Consider the following 17746-nt stretch of genomic DNA (forward strand, 5'->3'; position numbering starts at 1 on the left):
ATGTATACATACTTCCCATTGTTCGGCTACTAGTGTCTTTTGCTTTCAAAGGTTATCTTTGCCACTGGAAACACCAGAGAGCTCGCCTGATAAACTTGAGTCACTTGAGTCACCTGAGACAACACGAAACACTCCGTGGTTCATCACCCAGAGCTCCACACGGTTCATTCACCCCATCACAGACTACACAGTCAGGAGTGCTACATTTTAAATCGCTGCAGTGCCAAACGGTACTGAAAATTCATTTCCTTAGACGATGTTTCTCAGCTGGGCTCATCGACTCACCACTTACAAACTCGATGGACGCACTAGGGCTACGCATAACATAAACAATATCGGCGACAGGCGAGTGCTGATTATCCAGACTTTGGAGGTCAGAAGCATATTTTCATTCGTTTATAGCACGACAAAATATACATACACCTAGCACAGGCATTGCAGCAATCGTGATTCGGTTGGATGTTTTATCAGATGATCACATTGAGACCGGCATAATGACAGTTGGTAGGTTGAATTTGTCGGCGTCGTTTGAACTCGGCTCGGATCCATATCGCACTGCCACAATCCACGGTTGTCGGTTGTGATGTCAGTCTAGTGTGACGACATTGTCTATCGGAACACTGTAACATGCGTCGTGCATCCAAAGAACTCGGACGATTGCTGGTGTCAGTGTTTTTGCATCTGCGGCAATCATAGGGATTTGGTTTTGAGTTAATCTTTTTCCTGTCTACAGTTTATAGTATTGCAGCAAGAACATTTTAGTGGAAGCTGAAGTGATTTGGGCAGTTTAAGCATACTGCAGCCTCTGATTAGTGCACGCTGGCAGCGCGCAGCCACGTGTCACCCTGTTCGAGACCAGCGCTTTTGACGCATTTGACAGATTGGCGCGTGCCGAAGCGTGCCATCGCTGGCTGCCTCCGAAGCGGCTCGGCGGCTTCCATTTCCACGCTCTACAAAAGGGTGACATGCACTGTACATGTTGCAACAAGCCAGGTACTGCACAAGCAAATTCAGAGAAACTTGCACAAAGCAGTTGGCGAAGCACCTGAAGAAAAATGCATCGGTTAAGATTGACCGAAAGCTACACACACTCAGCCAAATCTGAACACAGGGCTACATTTATTTTGGGAACAGCAAGGGACTTGAGTATTGCATGGCAGCTGGTTCTCTTTAGGAAGTTTTGCTGCGGTAGAGCCGTGTTATGTAGTGAAGCATGTCAAGAGTGGAACGGGGCCACTGTTGCGGAACATTGTATGTGTCCCTTAAGAGGGAGCTTCAGTTTTGGGGCTCCTATCTAAATAAATAGGAGAGGAGAAATGTTTTTTCTCGGCAATCACTCCACCATAGATGGTGAGGTTTGTAGCACTAAAAAGTTGTAATCAGGTGACTGTTCGAAGTAGATCTTTTATTTAGACTAGATATTTTGATAAAAATTGTCGAATTGCAAACTTTTAGAAAACGAAACTGTGAAGTTTACCACTCTAAACTGGCAATGAAAAGTATTACAATTCTGTAAATTCCATCTAATAGTACATCTAAAGTGGTCAAAACTGATCAACCTCTCTGCAGTATAACGTTTATGTAAGTGATTTTTTAAATTATAAAAAAATTCAGGCCCTAAATCATTTCTCTAGACTTCAACAAGTGCCATTAAAATTAACCAAAGTGTTTTTTCAAAAAAGGATTTCTGCATTTTACATGTATTTGAAAGTAGTTTGCATCAGAGTTGGGTCCAAGCTAAAGTTTTCTTTTTTACACGTGCGTACACACTGCCCCCAGTTACAGTAAAAATGCTGGGACGTCTAGTCTGGCAGCCATTCAAACATGTTTGTACCGTTGCTGTGGCAATTTGTGGCCTTTTTTTTTTGTAGTCCCTTGAAAAAAAAACATCATTGGGGCTCTAATGTATGTGTTTTGGTATCGAGAACTTCGCTCATATTTTATACATTAAATTTTGCAGGGAGGCTGCTCTGTTTACCGCCTAAAACTAGGCTTTTTATGGGGTGCAAACTTTCATTGCTGTTCACCTTTAGGGCAGTTGTAGTTTTATTTTTCCTTACTGAAAGAAAAACTGTTTTGTCGACTCTTGTGTAAGCACGTTCAGTATACTTGGAACATTGAAAGTTTGATTTCTTCTGCTCTTTGCTGCTCCAAAATGCTTAGGCCTGCTTCCACCTGTGTGTTGAATTGTGGACCACCATGCTTCCTAAAACCTCAAAACATTTATCGTATTTTATGGACATTTGTGCTAATAACAGACAAAGCATGCAAATGAATACAAGGGCAGTGAAAACCCTGATCATATTGACATCTGAATGCAGGTGCTGGCCAACAAGCACAGGAACAATCTTGCCACACTAGCTGTTCCCGCAAACCCTCTAGGAAGGGCTCCTATGATATAAAAACATTCAGGCATGCCTTCGACCTAAGTTCATGGGTGGATTCCTTGTCCGCCGTGCAGCCTCGTGAACAGACCACGGAATCGGGGACTGAACTGACAGACAGCGATGATGACGAATTCTACCGACGTGGTGAGGTTTTGACTGTTTTCTTTGGTAGAAATGAAAAACTCTCTTATACCTTTTGGCAGTATCAGCTGTATAAGCCAGTGATTTTGCATAACTTTTTGTATACAGTAAAAGCTCGTTAATTCGAACCGCAAGGGGAAGCCGCTTCAGTTCGAATTAACGAAAGTTTGAACTAACGAAAGTGAAGGAGAGCAACAGTACACTGCGATTTGGAAGCAGTAGGGCATGTCAGAAATTTGGCGTGTCAGAAAGTGATGGCGTGTGCCGCGGGCACACGCCATCTTCAAGTCGAAGCTCTGGGTCCGACTGTGCCACACCACCGATGTCCACCGAAACGAACGTTAGCCGAGGCTTAACACTATCACAATGATTCGCGACGGCCGATACCTCCTAAGCTGAAAACAGAGGTGCACAACCGATGAAGACTGCGGAGGCAGACGCTGAACATGTGAAGGTGGCGAAGGCCCTGATTCGTTGGTTCTTGATTGCAAGCGCAGCTGCGACGTACTTGATTCGCTGTGTTTTGGCGCTTGCCGTGCCATCTCCGCACAACATTAGCAGCTGTACAAGATTTGCAAAGCCTCCGAGATTCGCAACGGGCAAGAAGTCTTGGAGGTTACGTAGAATGGAGAGGCGGCAGCCGCCACTGCCTTCTGGCTGACCCCGCGTCAGTTAGATTTTTTTCCGATTTTGCCTTCTCTCGCCGTTCTCTCCGTTTCGGAGGCAATACAGCCTTGTGTGTAGGCAGTAGGCGCTTTTCTCTGGCCGTGTGCCAGGTGAGCGTAGTTCGAATTATCTGTGAGGGAACCTTCTTGCGTTCGAATTAACGGACTTTTTTATACATAGACTTCTGTGGAGCTTGGCCGGACCAAATCGTACAGTTCAAATTATCCATAAATTCGAATTATTGAAGTTCGAATTAACGAGCTTTCACTGTATTTGAAAAAGAATCGATTGCATGAAACTACACCATATCTTTTCTTTTAGAAATACCCTTTCTTGGTAGCTTGGTAGACATTTTGTCTACCTTGCTTAGGAAAGAGTAATTCCATTCTGTTTTGTTTTGGCAGTTAAGTCAAGCTACTAGACACCAGTCTAAGCAGAGACCTCTAGCTTATTTTTTGTTGCATGTCTGCACCAGATGTTGGGTAGAATACTCAGGCAATGCACTTTTTGCATGTGTTCGGTAGTGGATTTGATTACTGTGATTTTCCTGCAGTGAATTTATTGTGAGTAGTCACTTTAAGTTTAGAAAACAGGAAGAGAGTTGTTGAAAAGCCACATATAATTCGATGTTCCTAATGGCTTTCATGTAAGTTTCTTCATTAATAGCCAAGCAGACAATCTACTACTGCAAAGTGTGCAGCATAACCCTTAGTCCCTATTCTCATGAGTACTTCAGTAAGAAAAAAAAGCTTGGCCTCTGCAGAATAAAATATTTTTGGAATTCTTTTTGCACAGGACTGCCACATATTTGCTATTGAAATATAGAAAATGGTTCACCGCTAAGAGTGCCTGCAATCGGGCTGTCAGGCTTGGCTTGGCGGTCCCTATGGGGACTAGTCGTATGGCGCGGGGGTTTCCCTTGCTTCTTCTCTGGACTGAAATAAAGTACTTTCACACACTTACCACTAAGACAAGTGTAGTTGCAAGTTGTCGAGTGTAAAGAGGCTTAAGAAGGTGATACAGTCAGAAGCATGCTGGTTATGGTACAACAAGAAAAAGCACAAACTAGATCACACACATGTAGAAAATTCTATCTCCTGCTTTCCCTGTCAGGAAAGAGTAACTATGCCTTTCTGAAAATTGCTGATGACCAAAAAGAGTTATTTTAGAAAGTGGGAAGAACTAATCATCATGTGAGAAAAGCAGTTTATCCTCCAGCACGTGGAAAATTTGGCAGAAAAGCAAGCCAAAAAAGATGCTTTTTCAAACAAAACCAATATAGTGTGGCTCTGATAAGCAGTTTTGCAATAGTGAACGGAAAAATGGGTCATTTTCAACCCTTTCATGTTCATCAGGAAAATGGAACATTTTGTAGAATAAGAAGTGTTTCGTTTCCTCAACACGTCATTTTAACAGTTTTCTTTTTTTTTCTGTTCTTTTTTTCCCTCAGCAGGTTCATCATGAATGTAGATTAGGAAAACCGAAATGAAAAACTTTCTTAGTGGTAGTTTTGTCTCCAAAACTTAGGTCCCCCCTTGAACAAAGCCACGTTGCAGTGCCACTCGGCTGCTGTGCGATTGCTTGCATGTGAAACTGGCCTAAAGGATTACTGACACAAAATTTCTTAGGCTTTTTTTCCACTTAATCAGTGGCTATTTAACCAGTAATCATTGTGATGTTCATTTGCTCACATGCGCAATGAATGTTTAGTTATGTGCTCATTTGTTTTGACCAGTAGTGATTTTTGATTTCGAAACGTTGTGCGTACGTTGTGACGTTGTACGTTGTGACGTATGATGCATGTTTGTAAGTAGTGACGGTCACGTGAGCGCACAGACCTGTGATGCATGCTGGTGTAACTACTGGTGTAACGCATTCATAGCGGCGTAATCGTTAACCTACCGTACTTTTATGGTGAGAAATTTCAGTGCATTGTAGTTAGATGAATCATCACAAGATGTCACCACCAGCTTTGCTACTGCCGGCCAAAGCTCCAGTAACCTCGTAATCCATAAACAGCTAGAAATTTTCACATAAGCTTCGTGTTGCATACGCTTCATTTGCAGTCGGTGCAAGATACTCAATTCAAACAGCGCTTGAATGTCTTTGAAGCTGCAGTACAAGCCAATGTACCAACAGCCAACAGTACTTCACTTCACTTTATTTTCCTTAAAGACCCTCGGGGTGTTTCATAAGGGGTGGGGTTTACAAGATGCAGGCGTTCACAGAAGTTGAAAATGTGGATGGACAGGTTATGGCAGCGACATGGTGGGGAAGGCCATTCCAGTCAGTTGCTGTTCGTGAAAAAAATGAGTTCATGAAGGTAGTAGTACGGGCTCGGGGACGCAAAACTTGAAGAGGGCGACCAATGTGATGGGATCTGCGTGGTGGGGGTGCGCAGATGTATGGTTCTTGTCTTAGGGGTGAATAAAAAACTTGTGATACAAAACAAGACTGGCAATGCGACTGCGAGCAGAAAGATCACACAAACCTGATTGTCATTTTAGAGATGATATGCTAACGTCGTATGAGTATGAAGAGTGAATAAATCTGGTAGCTCGGTTCTGTACAGCTTCGATGGCATTTGTTAAATATGCTTGATGAGTGTTCCAGATGGGCGATGCGTATTCCAGTTTAGTTCTGATAAGTGAGATGTATGCTTGTAGTCTGACGTGTTGAGGGGCTTCCCTCAGGTGACGTTTTAAGAAACCTAATGTTTTATTAGCTGATGATATTAGGTTAGTTACGTGCAGTCGCCAAGATAAGTCATCAGAAATGGTGATACCTAAGTATTTGTAAGACTGGACGAGGTCAAGAGGGGAGTTAGAAACGGAATATTCAAAAACAAAAGGGTTGCGACGACGGTGAAAAGACATCTACTTACATTTGTTAGGGTTGAGTGTCATCATCCACTGCGAACACCAGTTTAGCACGATGTTTAGGTTTGCCTGAAGGGATTCTTGGTCAGAAGGGTTAGTTACCGAACGATAAATAACGCAATCATCAGCGAACAAGCGGATATGGCAAGATACGCGCTAAGGTAAGTCGTTAATGTAAATGAGGAATAACGAGGGACCGAGGACGGAACCCTGCAGGACGCCAGAGGTGACTGGGAGCGGGTTGGAGGATTGGTTAATAATGAAGACAGACTGAGAGCGATGCGTGAGGAATTCGTTAATCCACGCGATGATGTTTGGATGCAGGTTTAACTGGGAAAGTTTAAGAAGCAAGCGTTGATGAGGTACTTTATCGAACGCCTTTGCGAAGTCCAAGAAGATGGCGTCAGTTTGTAGATTAATATCAAGGTTGGCATGAATGTCATGAAGAAAAAATGGCTAGTTGAGTCTCGCACGAAAAAAACCTTACGAAAACCATGCTGTGACGGATGAAAGAAGTTATTGGAATCTAAGATTTGCATGATTTGGGAATAAATGACGTTTCCATGAATTTGCAGGGAATACTTATTAATGAAATGGGCCAATAATTAAGAGGTGAATCAGTATTACCCGTTTTGTGCACGGGAACGACCTTCCCCACTTTCCAGTCGTCTGGAATGGTTCCTTCGGAGAGTGTTTGTGAAAACAATAAGCAGAAAATACTGGAACAGGCTGGGTTAGCATTTTTCAAAATTTTTGGATTGATGTCATCTATGCCGGCGGCAGATGAATTTTTTATTTTATCTATTATGTACGAAATTCCACTACTGCTGAGTGTTATGGCGTCCATGGCTGTAGTAATAATAAGTGGCAATGTAAAGCATGGTGCTTCGGATTCGTCGGTAAAAAGAGATGAAAATGCAGTGTTAAAGATGTCTGCGCAGTCGGAATCAGCCACGATTTCACCAGCATTGTTAGTGAGGGTGATAGCGCGCGCTTCCTTCGGGTTTATCACCTTCCAGAATTTCTTGGGGTTATCAACTATCATTTTTGGTAGTACTACTTCGTAAAATGAATGCTTAGCACTTCCAATCTCGGCCAAGTATGCGTTCTCAGCTTCATAATATTTTTCCCATGCGTGGGGGTTTGCATGGCATTTCGCTGTACGAAATGCGCGTTTTTTCTTGTTTTCGAGCCTTTTCAGTGTCTTTGTGAACCAGGGTTTCCGATTACTCTTTCGTAAACTGCATGACGGAATGTATTTATTTGTTAGTTCGTTAACTTTATGTTTGAAAAGGGTCCAGTTTTCATTTACACTTCTGGAAAGATAGGACGTTTCAAAGACCGACAGAAAGTTCGTTATTTCAAAATTGATTGCCTCGTAGTTTCCCATATCGTAGAGCCTAATAGTTTTCTGGGAAGATTGTTTTAATTCAGGTGAGAAGTTAAAGTTGGCATGGATTACTTTATGGGATCCAGAGTGTTCGCTGCTTCCCCTGCGACGCGTGTTGGTTGGATACAACTTGGGTCAAGTTAAAATTAAGGCAAACGTCAATGAAGTCATTCGGCTCTTCTTGACTAACTATGGGCTGAGGTTGGTTACTCCAATCGATATTGGGGTAATTGAAGTCCCCAAATAGTAGGATGTGTGCTTTAGGGTGCTTTGATACTAGTTTATTTAGAACATTGTGAAGCTTGTGGGGAAAGTCGGGACTTTTGCGAGGTGGCCTATAACACACACCAATTAATAACGTCAGAGGTGAGGCGCGGCACATAATCCACAGCATTTCTAAGTCTGACGCGACATTAATGGCAGAACAAGACAATCGTTCACTGACTGCAATTAGAACTCCTCCCCCACGAGAATACTTGCGATCAGTGCGAAAAAGATTAAAGTTGGGCAGGTCAAACAGAATTTCTGAGTCAGTGATATCGTTGTTAAGCCACGTTTCGGTTAATATAAGTAGATTGCTGCCTGAAGAAGTTACAAGGTTCGATACGATATCGCGTTTCGGCAGGAAGCTGCGAATGTTAGTAAAGATTACTGATAGTGAAATGTTGGCACATGGCGTAGGTGGGGGATAGCGCGATAACCGGCAAGGATGAGTTGATTGTTAATATATTTCTTTTACAGATTCTGAAAGTTCATCAAAAACGTAACGTTTGGGGCCAATATGCAAAGTTTCAAATCTCGGGGGAAAAAGGCACGGACTTCGCCCTGGCAAAAGCGACAAGATGTTTCCGGCAGTTTTGAATGCGCCGCGAAAAGTCTTCACCTACACTGTAGTCTGTACCTTTGAACTTTGAACCTTTAGACAGAATTGATTCTTTAGTTTTAAATGATGTAAACTTAACGATAATTGGGCGTTTCCTGTCCTTAAGAGTGTCATTCGAGGCGATGGGCGCATTGAATGTCGTTAGGGCTCAACTGGGTGTCCAGGTGGTCAGAGCAGTGGCGAATGATCAAGTCTTCTGTAAGCGAATACGTTTCAGTGGGGTTGGTATCGGGTAAACCATAGAAAAGTAGGTTATTGCACCGAGAGCGATTCTCTGCGTCATCTAGACGAGCTTCCAGCACACCAACTAAACGAGACGTTGCAGCCGAAGTGGCCTGAATCCCCTCCAGATCATTGCATAGATAGACTGTCGCAGTGAGTTTCGAAGGCGCTGAGACGCGTAATTAGATTAGTCATTTTCTGGTCCATTGAGAGCAGTTGCCTCTTAAGCTCTTGCACTTCCTTAACTAATTCTGCCCAGCCAGTAGACATCTTTTTTAGTTCGCCAAGGATTACGTCTAGCTTGTCGGGGCCGGGGTTGCTCTCAATGTCACCGCACATCAGTAATAGGGACCGAACAACATGAAAGCACTTGATACAGGTAGCAAGGTAACACTGGGGGCTCGGAAGCTGTACCAAAATGTAGTTGCTGGTTTTTTTTGTGAATAGAGTTCGATGGTTACCAACCTGCATGGCGAAGACAAGTGGATTATGCAACTGTGTTGTGGCACAGCCACCGAGCCCACAGGGTGCGGTGAATGGTCGCTGCTCCTTTATAGTTGGCACGGTGAGTGTTGTTGCTGACGATGGGGCCTCCCAGTCTGCGCTGAGTGTCAAGTTGACTTGAGTCGGCGGGTTGGGAGTTGCTGCGCACAATGTCCTTCCGTCAGCCGCGCCACGCAACGGCGCATGCTCAATCGCGGTCGCCCAGGTAGCGCAAAAGACAGCAGGGAGCATGACGCACATGATCGAGGGCGAGTGCACCTGCATGGCGAAGACAAGTGGTTTATGCAACCGTGTTGTGGCACAGCCACCGAGCCCACAGCCGTGATTACAAGCCAATGATGTCACACGTCACTGATATAAATTGCTGAAATTCATGACATAACATAGTTTTCAAAATAGGACCTTCACTGCTTTTAGGTGCTGCTTTTTCCAGTTCGTCACCCGCACGAACTTGAAAATTAGATACAATGCGTTCTAAGCTGCATTTGCTACTGACACTGTCACGTTGTAGTGATGGTGAAGAACACAGTAGCAGAACTGTGAATCGCAAAACTAACTTTTTATTAGGTGAATCTGTGCCCACAAAAGCAAGTGACATTTGAAGCACAACGATAGCAGCCAGCACAGTTGGCAGTTGTTGAAAATCTGATCTGCAGGTGATGCGTGTTGGCTTTTATACATGGCTTGTCGATGGTTCCAGTGTAATCGCGGCTGCTTGCATACCTTCCAGAAAATACACTATTCGCATTGCACACACAATCTGATTACAGAAGGTTCAGTGGGAACATACACAAGAGATAGAAACAATAACATTAAAGTAAGTTCCAAATCGTGCAGGCACACATTGCACTGAGCGATAGCTTTAAGTTGTTAGAGGGTGAAATGCAGTCCCCGGATGATGATGATGAAGCAACATTTTCTGGGCCCGAAATAAATCGGTGGTGCATGCAGGCACCAGACGGGGTGGTTCCCTAGTTACGGGACCCATATGTTTCCAGCAGCTCCTGGCCCCTGTCCGTCAGTGCGAGCTGAATCGGTAGGGCGGGGCTGGATAACAAGGTCTCCCATCGCTCAAGGGGTTGGGGTTTGGGGGTGTTGGTGGGAAGGGGAGGAGGGGGGGTCTTGAGCTCTGTGCACTCTGCCAAGACGTGCGGCAGGGTGCCCTTTTCTCTTCTGCAAAAAGGACAGAGCATATCGTATTCCGCAGGGTACATGCGGTTCATGAGTACGGGGTGCGCAAGCGATCCCGCCTGCGCTCGACGCAGGATCGTCTGTTGTTGCCTGGTGAGTTTGGGGTGCGGTTCTGGCAGTCTGCACCTTTCCTCTCGGTACATCCGGGTAATGTCCCGAAAGCTGGTAACCGGGTGCGGTAGCTCTTCCGGCTCGTGCTCGGCCCGGATCGACATTTCTCGGGCATGGTAGTCGGCGATGGTGTTGCCTGCTACCTGCGAGTGAGCCGGGACCCACACGAGCTCTATGGCTCTTCCCGGAGGCTTGTGCTTGGCTAGAATGGCTCGGGCTGCGGAGGAGATTACCCCCCTGCGGAAGCTTCTGTAGGCTGTCTTTGAGTCGGTGACTACGGTGTCCACGCTCGGCTGTGTGAGTGCGAGGGCCACGGCCGCTTCTTCGGCAACTGCGGGGTCTGTTGTCTTCAGGGACGCGCTGACGATCAGCCTGTCTTTTGATGTAACCACCACCGCGGCACGGTCACTGTGTTTTCGGAGCGAGGCGTCCGCGTAGAGGACCCTGGGGTTCTCTTCCAGTTTCCGGGCTAGTGCTTTAGCTCGCGCGGTGCGCCTCTCGTCGTCCTTGCCCGGCGTCATGTTCCGGGGAAGGGGTTTTGTCTGAATGATCGTTTTCCAGTCTTCCGGAAGGGCCATCTTGATGGGTACTGGCTCGATCTGCCATCCTATTTTGCGTAGGAGGGCTCGTCCGTGTACCGTGTGACTGAGCCGGATTCTCTGATTAGAGAGGTGGGCTTCGATGAGCTCCTCCACAGTGTTGTGGGCGCCCATGTCTAGCAGTTTTTGAGTGGACGAGTAAATAGGCATGCCTAGTGCTTGTTTCGTTGCCTTACGAAGCATCGTGTTTAGGGTGTCCCTATTCGCCTTCGTCAGCTGGAGATACGGCGCGGCGTAGGTAACCCGCGACACGACGAACGCGCGTACCAGGCGCATGGCATCGTCCTCTTTAAGTCCTCGGTTTCTGTTAGATACCCTCCGAATCATACCAAGTATCTGTTCGGTTGAAGTCTTGATTTTTGTGATGGCGGCCTGTGCCTTCCCGTCGCTCTGTAGTAGTAGGCCGAGAATCCTAATCTGCTGTGTTGGCTTGATCGTAGTTCCAGCGATGGTGATAGTCACGTTCGGCGGCAGCTCCTTCTTGGATTTTCCCGGTTGGATCATGAGCAGCTCTGATTTCTGGGGAGCGCAGCTCAGTCCGCACGACTTTGCGTACTCGTGCACGGTCGTTGCCGCCCGCTGCAAGACTTCCTCCATCCAGGCATCGGATCCGGCTCGGGCCGTCCACACCGTAATATCGTCGGCGTAGAACGCGTGGTCCACGCCTTCAATTTGCTTGAGTAGATCGGGCAGGGGCAGCAGGGCCAGATTGAAGAGCAGGGGCGACAAGACCGATCCCTGAGGGGTGCCCCTATCGCCGAGTTCGACAGGGTCCGACTTCTCTTCCCCTATCCTGATGGTCGCCGTTCGGTTCGACAGAAAATCTTTTATGTAGCCAAATGTCTTTCGGCCACACCGGGTTTTGTTTAGATTCTGCAACACGCTCGCGTGGGACACGTTGTCAAATGCTCCCTTCAGGTCGAGAGCGAGTACCCCGCGCGGCGCGTGCCTCTTTGCCGGCTTGACGACCAGTTCGTGGAGTTGGATCATCACGTCTTGGGTGCTGAGATGTTGCCTGAAGCCGTACATCGTCCCTGGCATCTGATCCGTTTCTTCGAGGTGCTTCTGTAGCCGGCGAAGGACCATGCGCTCCATCACCTTCCCCACGCAGGATGTGAGGGAGATGGGCCGCATGTTGTCTATCGTGAGGGCCTTTCCGGGCTTTGGAATGAAGCGGACCTCGGCGTCCTTCCATTCCTTCGGCAACTGCGAGCTCTCCCAGGCTTCGTTAATGTGCTCTAGGAGGCCGCTGGCCGCTGTACCGCTCATGTTACCGAGTAATTTGTAAGTTATGGCGTCCCTGCCGGGTGCACTTCTCTTGTTACTGTCATCTATCGCTGTCCACAGTTCCGTCATGGTAAACGGCCGGTCCAGTTCTTCGTTGACGGGTCCTTCGTACCTCTCGGGCACCGGGTACTGGCCCTTCTCTGTCTTTAAGTACTTGGCCTTCAGGTCTTCCAGGAGCCTGCGGCCGTCTCCCTTGTACGTGTTCAATACTTTGGTGAGGTTGCGATTGGTCGCAGTTTTGCTACTCAGTGGGTCGATCAGATGCCTCAAGAGACACCACGTCTTCCACGTCGAGAGCTTGCCCTGCAGGCTGTCGCAGGTCTTCAGCCAATTTTCCTTACATAGTTTGGCCGCATGCTCGGCGATCTGTTTGTTCAAGACTGCTATGCGCTTGGCCAGCTTTCTGTTGTGTCTCTGACGTTTCCACCGCCGCGTTAACGAGTGCCGGGCCGCCCACATGTGGGTCAGTCTGGCGTCCACGTACGGTGTCTGCGACGTCGTTGCGATTTCTTGGGTAAATTTATCGAGGGCCTTCTTCTGGTCCCTCGCCCATTCGGTGTAGGTCCTTTGTGTTTCAGCTTGTCCCGATTCTTCCTCGGACTCCTCTTGTTCTTGGGTGAACTTTCGCATCTTGTCCCAATCTGTGATCCGCGCCGTCCCCAGCACAGCCCGATATCGGGAGCCTCGGATTGTAATGCCGATCACGCTGTGGTCAGACCCCAGGTCAACTTCTTCGCTTCTCCAGGAGACGTCTAGCGTGCCTGATAACCATGACAGGTCTGGCGTGGTGTCCCTCGCGGCACTGTTGCCTCTTCTGGTGGTTACGTCCGGCTCGTTCAGGAGGGCCATCTCGTGATCCTCCATTACTTTGGCCAATGCTTTTCCTCTCTTGGACTGAAACTTATAGCCCCACGTTGTGTGAGGGGCGTTAAAGTCGCCGAGGATCAGGAGCGGTCTGGTCCCCGCCAACCCTTTCGCCTGGCTCACGATGCGGTCAAATTCGTACTGCCGTTGTGACGGCCGGCAGTACGCGCTCATTACAAATAAATTACCCGAGCTGCCAATTTCTCTCGCATGAATTTCGACCAGCGTGTGCTCGCACCCACCCTGCGCCGTGACATGTTGAGTTGCCGCCACGTTGCTGCGGACGAGCACCGCCGTTCCTCTCTCCGTGGGGTCCGTGTAAGTGACGTACCCCGGTAGTCTTGGTTTCCCGTTTGTTTCTTGCAAAGCAATTACATCGGGCTTGTTTTCTTGCCCGTCAATGTGTAATAATAGTTCCGCTTCTTTGTTGCGAATCCCGCGGCAGTTCCATTGGTAAATTACGGTGGTATCCCCCCCGGTTTTCTTCTTGTGCTTCCTACTTTGCTTCTGCATCATCCTTTCCGGACGTCTCGAGTCGATTGCGCCTTTTCACGATCGCGCCTTTGATTTTTTCGGACCGCTCCTTTTTCAGGGACGCGAAGCGGTTCCTCACCGCTGTTGAGGCTACTTTTGGCGCTAGGCGCTTGTGCTTCACCGATCGCATATGAGGCTGACTCTCGACAGCCTCGAGTCGGGCGTCCATTTTGCTTAGCCTTTCATTAATTTGGGAAATTGCGGCCAAAATTGCCGTCAGCTCTCCTTCTCGCGGGATCTGTGCCGTTGCCGTGGTCGCGGTCTCGGCGGTCGTAGCTTCCTCTCCGCTCGCGGGGCTCATTTCGGCGTCCATCGCCTCTTGATTACTGGATGCACTTTGCGTAACCCCAGCAGGGGGGTCCCTCCGCGGCAACCTGCGCAAGCCTGCGGCGTTGTTTGCCGCCGTGATGTTGTTTTCGGGGCTAGCATTTGCCGAACTGCCGTTATTCGCCAACGCTTCGATCCTATTCATAAGCGCCCGTATTTGGGCGTTCTGCTCCTGAATCTGAGCGTTTTGGCGCTCTATGATCCTCTTAAGTTCTAACACTTCGCTACTGTCCTTTTGCGGATTCGCTTGCGAGTTAAGGGGTTGAGAGGGGCTGAGCGGTGGGAACTCGGTGTCGCTGGTTCGAGCGATGGGAGACCTGTTGGTCCAGCCCACCTTTTTCTCGGCGATCCCTCGGCGTCCGGTTGACGCGCTCCGGGACCTTGAACTGGCCCTGGATCTCGAACTGGTCCGGGAGCGCGAGCGGCGGTTGCCGCCGCCGTTGCTGCCACCGGATGGTGTCTTCGAGCGGGAGCGACTCCGGCGGCCGTTTCTGCCGCCACTGTTGTTGCTGCTGCGGTCTGGCGTGTGTGACCGGCCCCGTTGTTTGGAGGCGCTACGGTGGGGTCCGCCTGCAGGACCTCTCTTGTCTCGGTTTCTTCTCCCGGCGTCTTCTTCCTCTGCTCGGCGCCGTTCCCAGCGTCGCCGGCGGACGATGTAGGGCGTCTTGAAGCGGGCTTTGCAGGCCTTGTCCGCGGTCAGGTGTTTGCCTCCACATAGGCCACACTTGGGGACACATCTGTGGTCTTCGGCGGGGTTGGAAATTCCGCACCCTCGGCAGATCGTGTTCGAAGGATCCGGGCACACGTCCATTCTGTGGCCCACTCTTCCGCACGCATAGCATACGTCGATTTGTTTTCTGTGTAATGTGCACTCCGTGAGAAGATTACCGTATCTCACGTAATTGGGTACTTTGTGCCCTTCGAAAGCAATGACCACTGATCGGGTCTTACCGATTCGGTTTGCCTGTAGGGCCGTTGGGTTATGCTTGTGCACAACATTGTCCTGAATCTCCTGGGCCGTATCCTCGAGCGGGATGCCCCTTATGACGCCCTTCACCGTGCCGTGGGGGGCCGTTTCGTAGGTACTTATTTCGTGCGCCGTGCCGCGGATGTCGATCCTTCCTACTGCAGCGTATCGGTCGGCGTGCTCTCTCTTGGAGGTGCTCACCACTACGATATTTTGCTGTAGGTTGGGGCACACGATGTCTTCACTTGCTTCATTGGCGGGGATCTGTGCCGCCGCCGCAATTGCACGACTTAGTTCAACACGAGTCACGTCACTCACGTGGAGCCCGCCTCGCGGTCGTAACACGATTTTTATGTCGCCGCGTGGCAAGTTTGGCATGCGCGCGGCTTTCAACAATTTGCCTTTGTTTATGCGTTTCGCCCTTGAGTGACGTGTATCGCTGCCAATGGCGCCACCGCCGAGGTTGTTGACATCAGCCGTGGCCTTGGCGCCATCTTGGCTCGTTTGAAGTACGGGATTTAGGCCTATCTTGCCCATGCCTTTGTGCCTGACTCTCTCACCGGCAGTTTTCCAGCCTTGCGATCTTGTGCACTGGTCCGGCGAAATTTCGATGCCGTCCACCTCTACACGCATAGCGGTAATCATCTTAGGTCAATGCTCACTTGCGTAACCACCGATGGTTCGATGTTCCGCTGGCGGCTTCACCGAGGCTCGGGCTGGGCCTACCGCTCCCCCGGCCAAGGCCGAAGTCTACGTTAGGCCCAGCGGCGGACGCTCCTCTCGGCACACAAAAGTCCTCTAAATTCGGAAAAAGCGGTCCCCTACCTCGGAATTTGGGTTCCCGATGGTCCACACAACTTCATGCATCCGGTCGATGCACTTTCATTAAGGTGCGACTAAAAAATCCGGTCGTCCAAAGAAAAAACACGAAACCCAGGTGAGATGCGTCCGCTCGCTCCCTTCGTCGTCTTCTTCTCCCCTTCGTCGTCTTCTTCTCCCCGGAAATACAGTGCACTTCATTTATAGCGATAACAAGTATAACAATATATCCGTTATAACGATGAGCCGACTTAAGCTCCAGGTAGCATTTTCACGTGGCTGCACAGGCCTCCAAGTTTCCTATTCTGACCGTACGACGATGCTCTGTGTTTGCCTTTCTCCTCGCTTGCCATGGTTCCACTACTTCTTTGTCCCACCATAATTTCCTATGATGGGGCAGTTTGGTGCAGCGCACTATGCGTCGATGTATTATTTGTTCCAGTGTCGACACAAAATGCAAGTATGTCGAGGCCGTGCACCTTGTGTAATCAGCGATGCAAGGCGGCTGGTGCCATCTTGTGGCATGCTGTGCCAACTAGCAATGCTTTCCATGGATTTCGCAATCAGCGCGCGGGTGGAACGCGCTGCGCGGGGAATGGCAGCAGATATGGACTCGCGTAGGCAAACATACTGCCCCGTCTCGGCATCGTTTGTTTAAGGGGAACTTAAGAATGCAAATTTCACGATTATACTGCGTGGAAAACGCCGTCCAGAAGGCAAAATTTTAATCTTTATATCTGATATGCGGTGAATAATGTATCGTTATATATGGGTTTTTTCCTCATAGCCCTAATATATCAGTTGACGCTCTTTAAGCATAAAGTGCAAGCATTGGCGCAGATTAAACTTGCAGAGGCGAACATGCTACAGCTCCAAAACTTACGATCAGAAGGAGGATCTACTGCACAGAACTTCTGGCGCTATGTGCGTTCATTGGACAGAGGCGATCAGTCCTTCCCGCAGTAAACGGATGGTGCAACAGGCCATGTTGTCACTGACGTCAAAGAGACGGTGACTACACCTAGAGGCGCTCTATGAACTGCGGAACAAATGACTAACACGTCGATTCCCCCCACGTCAGGGCCACCTACCTATCAGAACAACATGTGATGACCAAAATGGGAGCTCATCCGTATCACAATCGACTAGGCGATCGACCTCAGTCAGCACCGGGCCGCGACCAGTTTCTTGCACAACTGATGAAGAATCTTGGCCCAGACTCGGGGGAACAACTGGCTAGCTTGTTCACAGAGATTATTGAAGGAGCGGAAATACCCGAGGATTGGCGACACGGTAGGGTATCCTTGATACCCAAACGTGGAGGAAGCAAGGGTAACCTAAACGACTACCGAGCCAGAACAGTGACTAGTGTGTTTTACAAGGGCTGAAGGAATGGATTGAGAGAATGAGTGTCTTCTCATGGAGATGCAAAATGGCTTCCGTTGAGACAAGCGCATTGAGGACATCTTTGTCATTGCTCAGTGCACAGAGATAGCGTGAAAGGAAGACTACTCTCTAACCTGCTGTGCGCTGAAGTCGAAAAAGCATACGATAGTGTACCCCACTCTGCTTTATTCGCATGATTAGCGGCCTTGGGCTTGCCAGTGGCTCTGCTGTCAACTGTCCAGCGATTGTGCCTGGGGAACACAGTTGTGGCGGAATTCGGCCCCGTGGAAACAAAATGCGTCAAAGTATGCAGAGGTCTGCATCAGTGATGTCCTTTGTCACTAATCCTATATCTGTTTTACATGTCAGGTGTAGAGAAAGCACTTTTGCAATCAGCTTGGGACTCGGCCTGAAGTACAGCACAACGGGAATTGATGAAAACAGACGCATCCCAGGCTTGGCCTATGCAGATGACCTCATATTGATATAGGAGTATCCACACGATTTGCAGGCACTTTTTGACATCTGTGCTAGTGAAATGTCAAAGTAGGGTCTCTGCTTCAATGTGCGCACAACCACAATTATCCAG

At 48.6% G+C, this 17746-nt stretch overlaps 1 protein-coding gene across 1 annotated transcript in view; it reads left to right on the forward strand.

Moving 5' to 3' along the window:
* The window catches only part of LOC139054362 (uncharacterized), a 135494-nt gene that overhangs the window by 87949 nt on the left and 29799 nt on the right, over positions 1–17746 (forward strand). The window contains exon 10 of the mRNA XM_070531245.1: positions 2322–2531. Coding sequence (XP_070387346.1) covers positions 2322–2531 — 210 coding nt within the window. The remainder of the gene's footprint in view (positions 1–2321; positions 2532–17746) is intronic.

Source organism: Dermacentor albipictus, chromosome 1 (genome assembly GCF_038994185.2).
Source record: "Dermacentor albipictus isolate Rhodes 1998 colony chromosome 1, USDA_Dalb.pri_finalv2, whole genome shotgun sequence".
Classification (NCBI taxonomy): Eukaryota; Metazoa; Arthropoda; class Arachnida; order Ixodida; family Ixodidae; genus Dermacentor; species Dermacentor albipictus.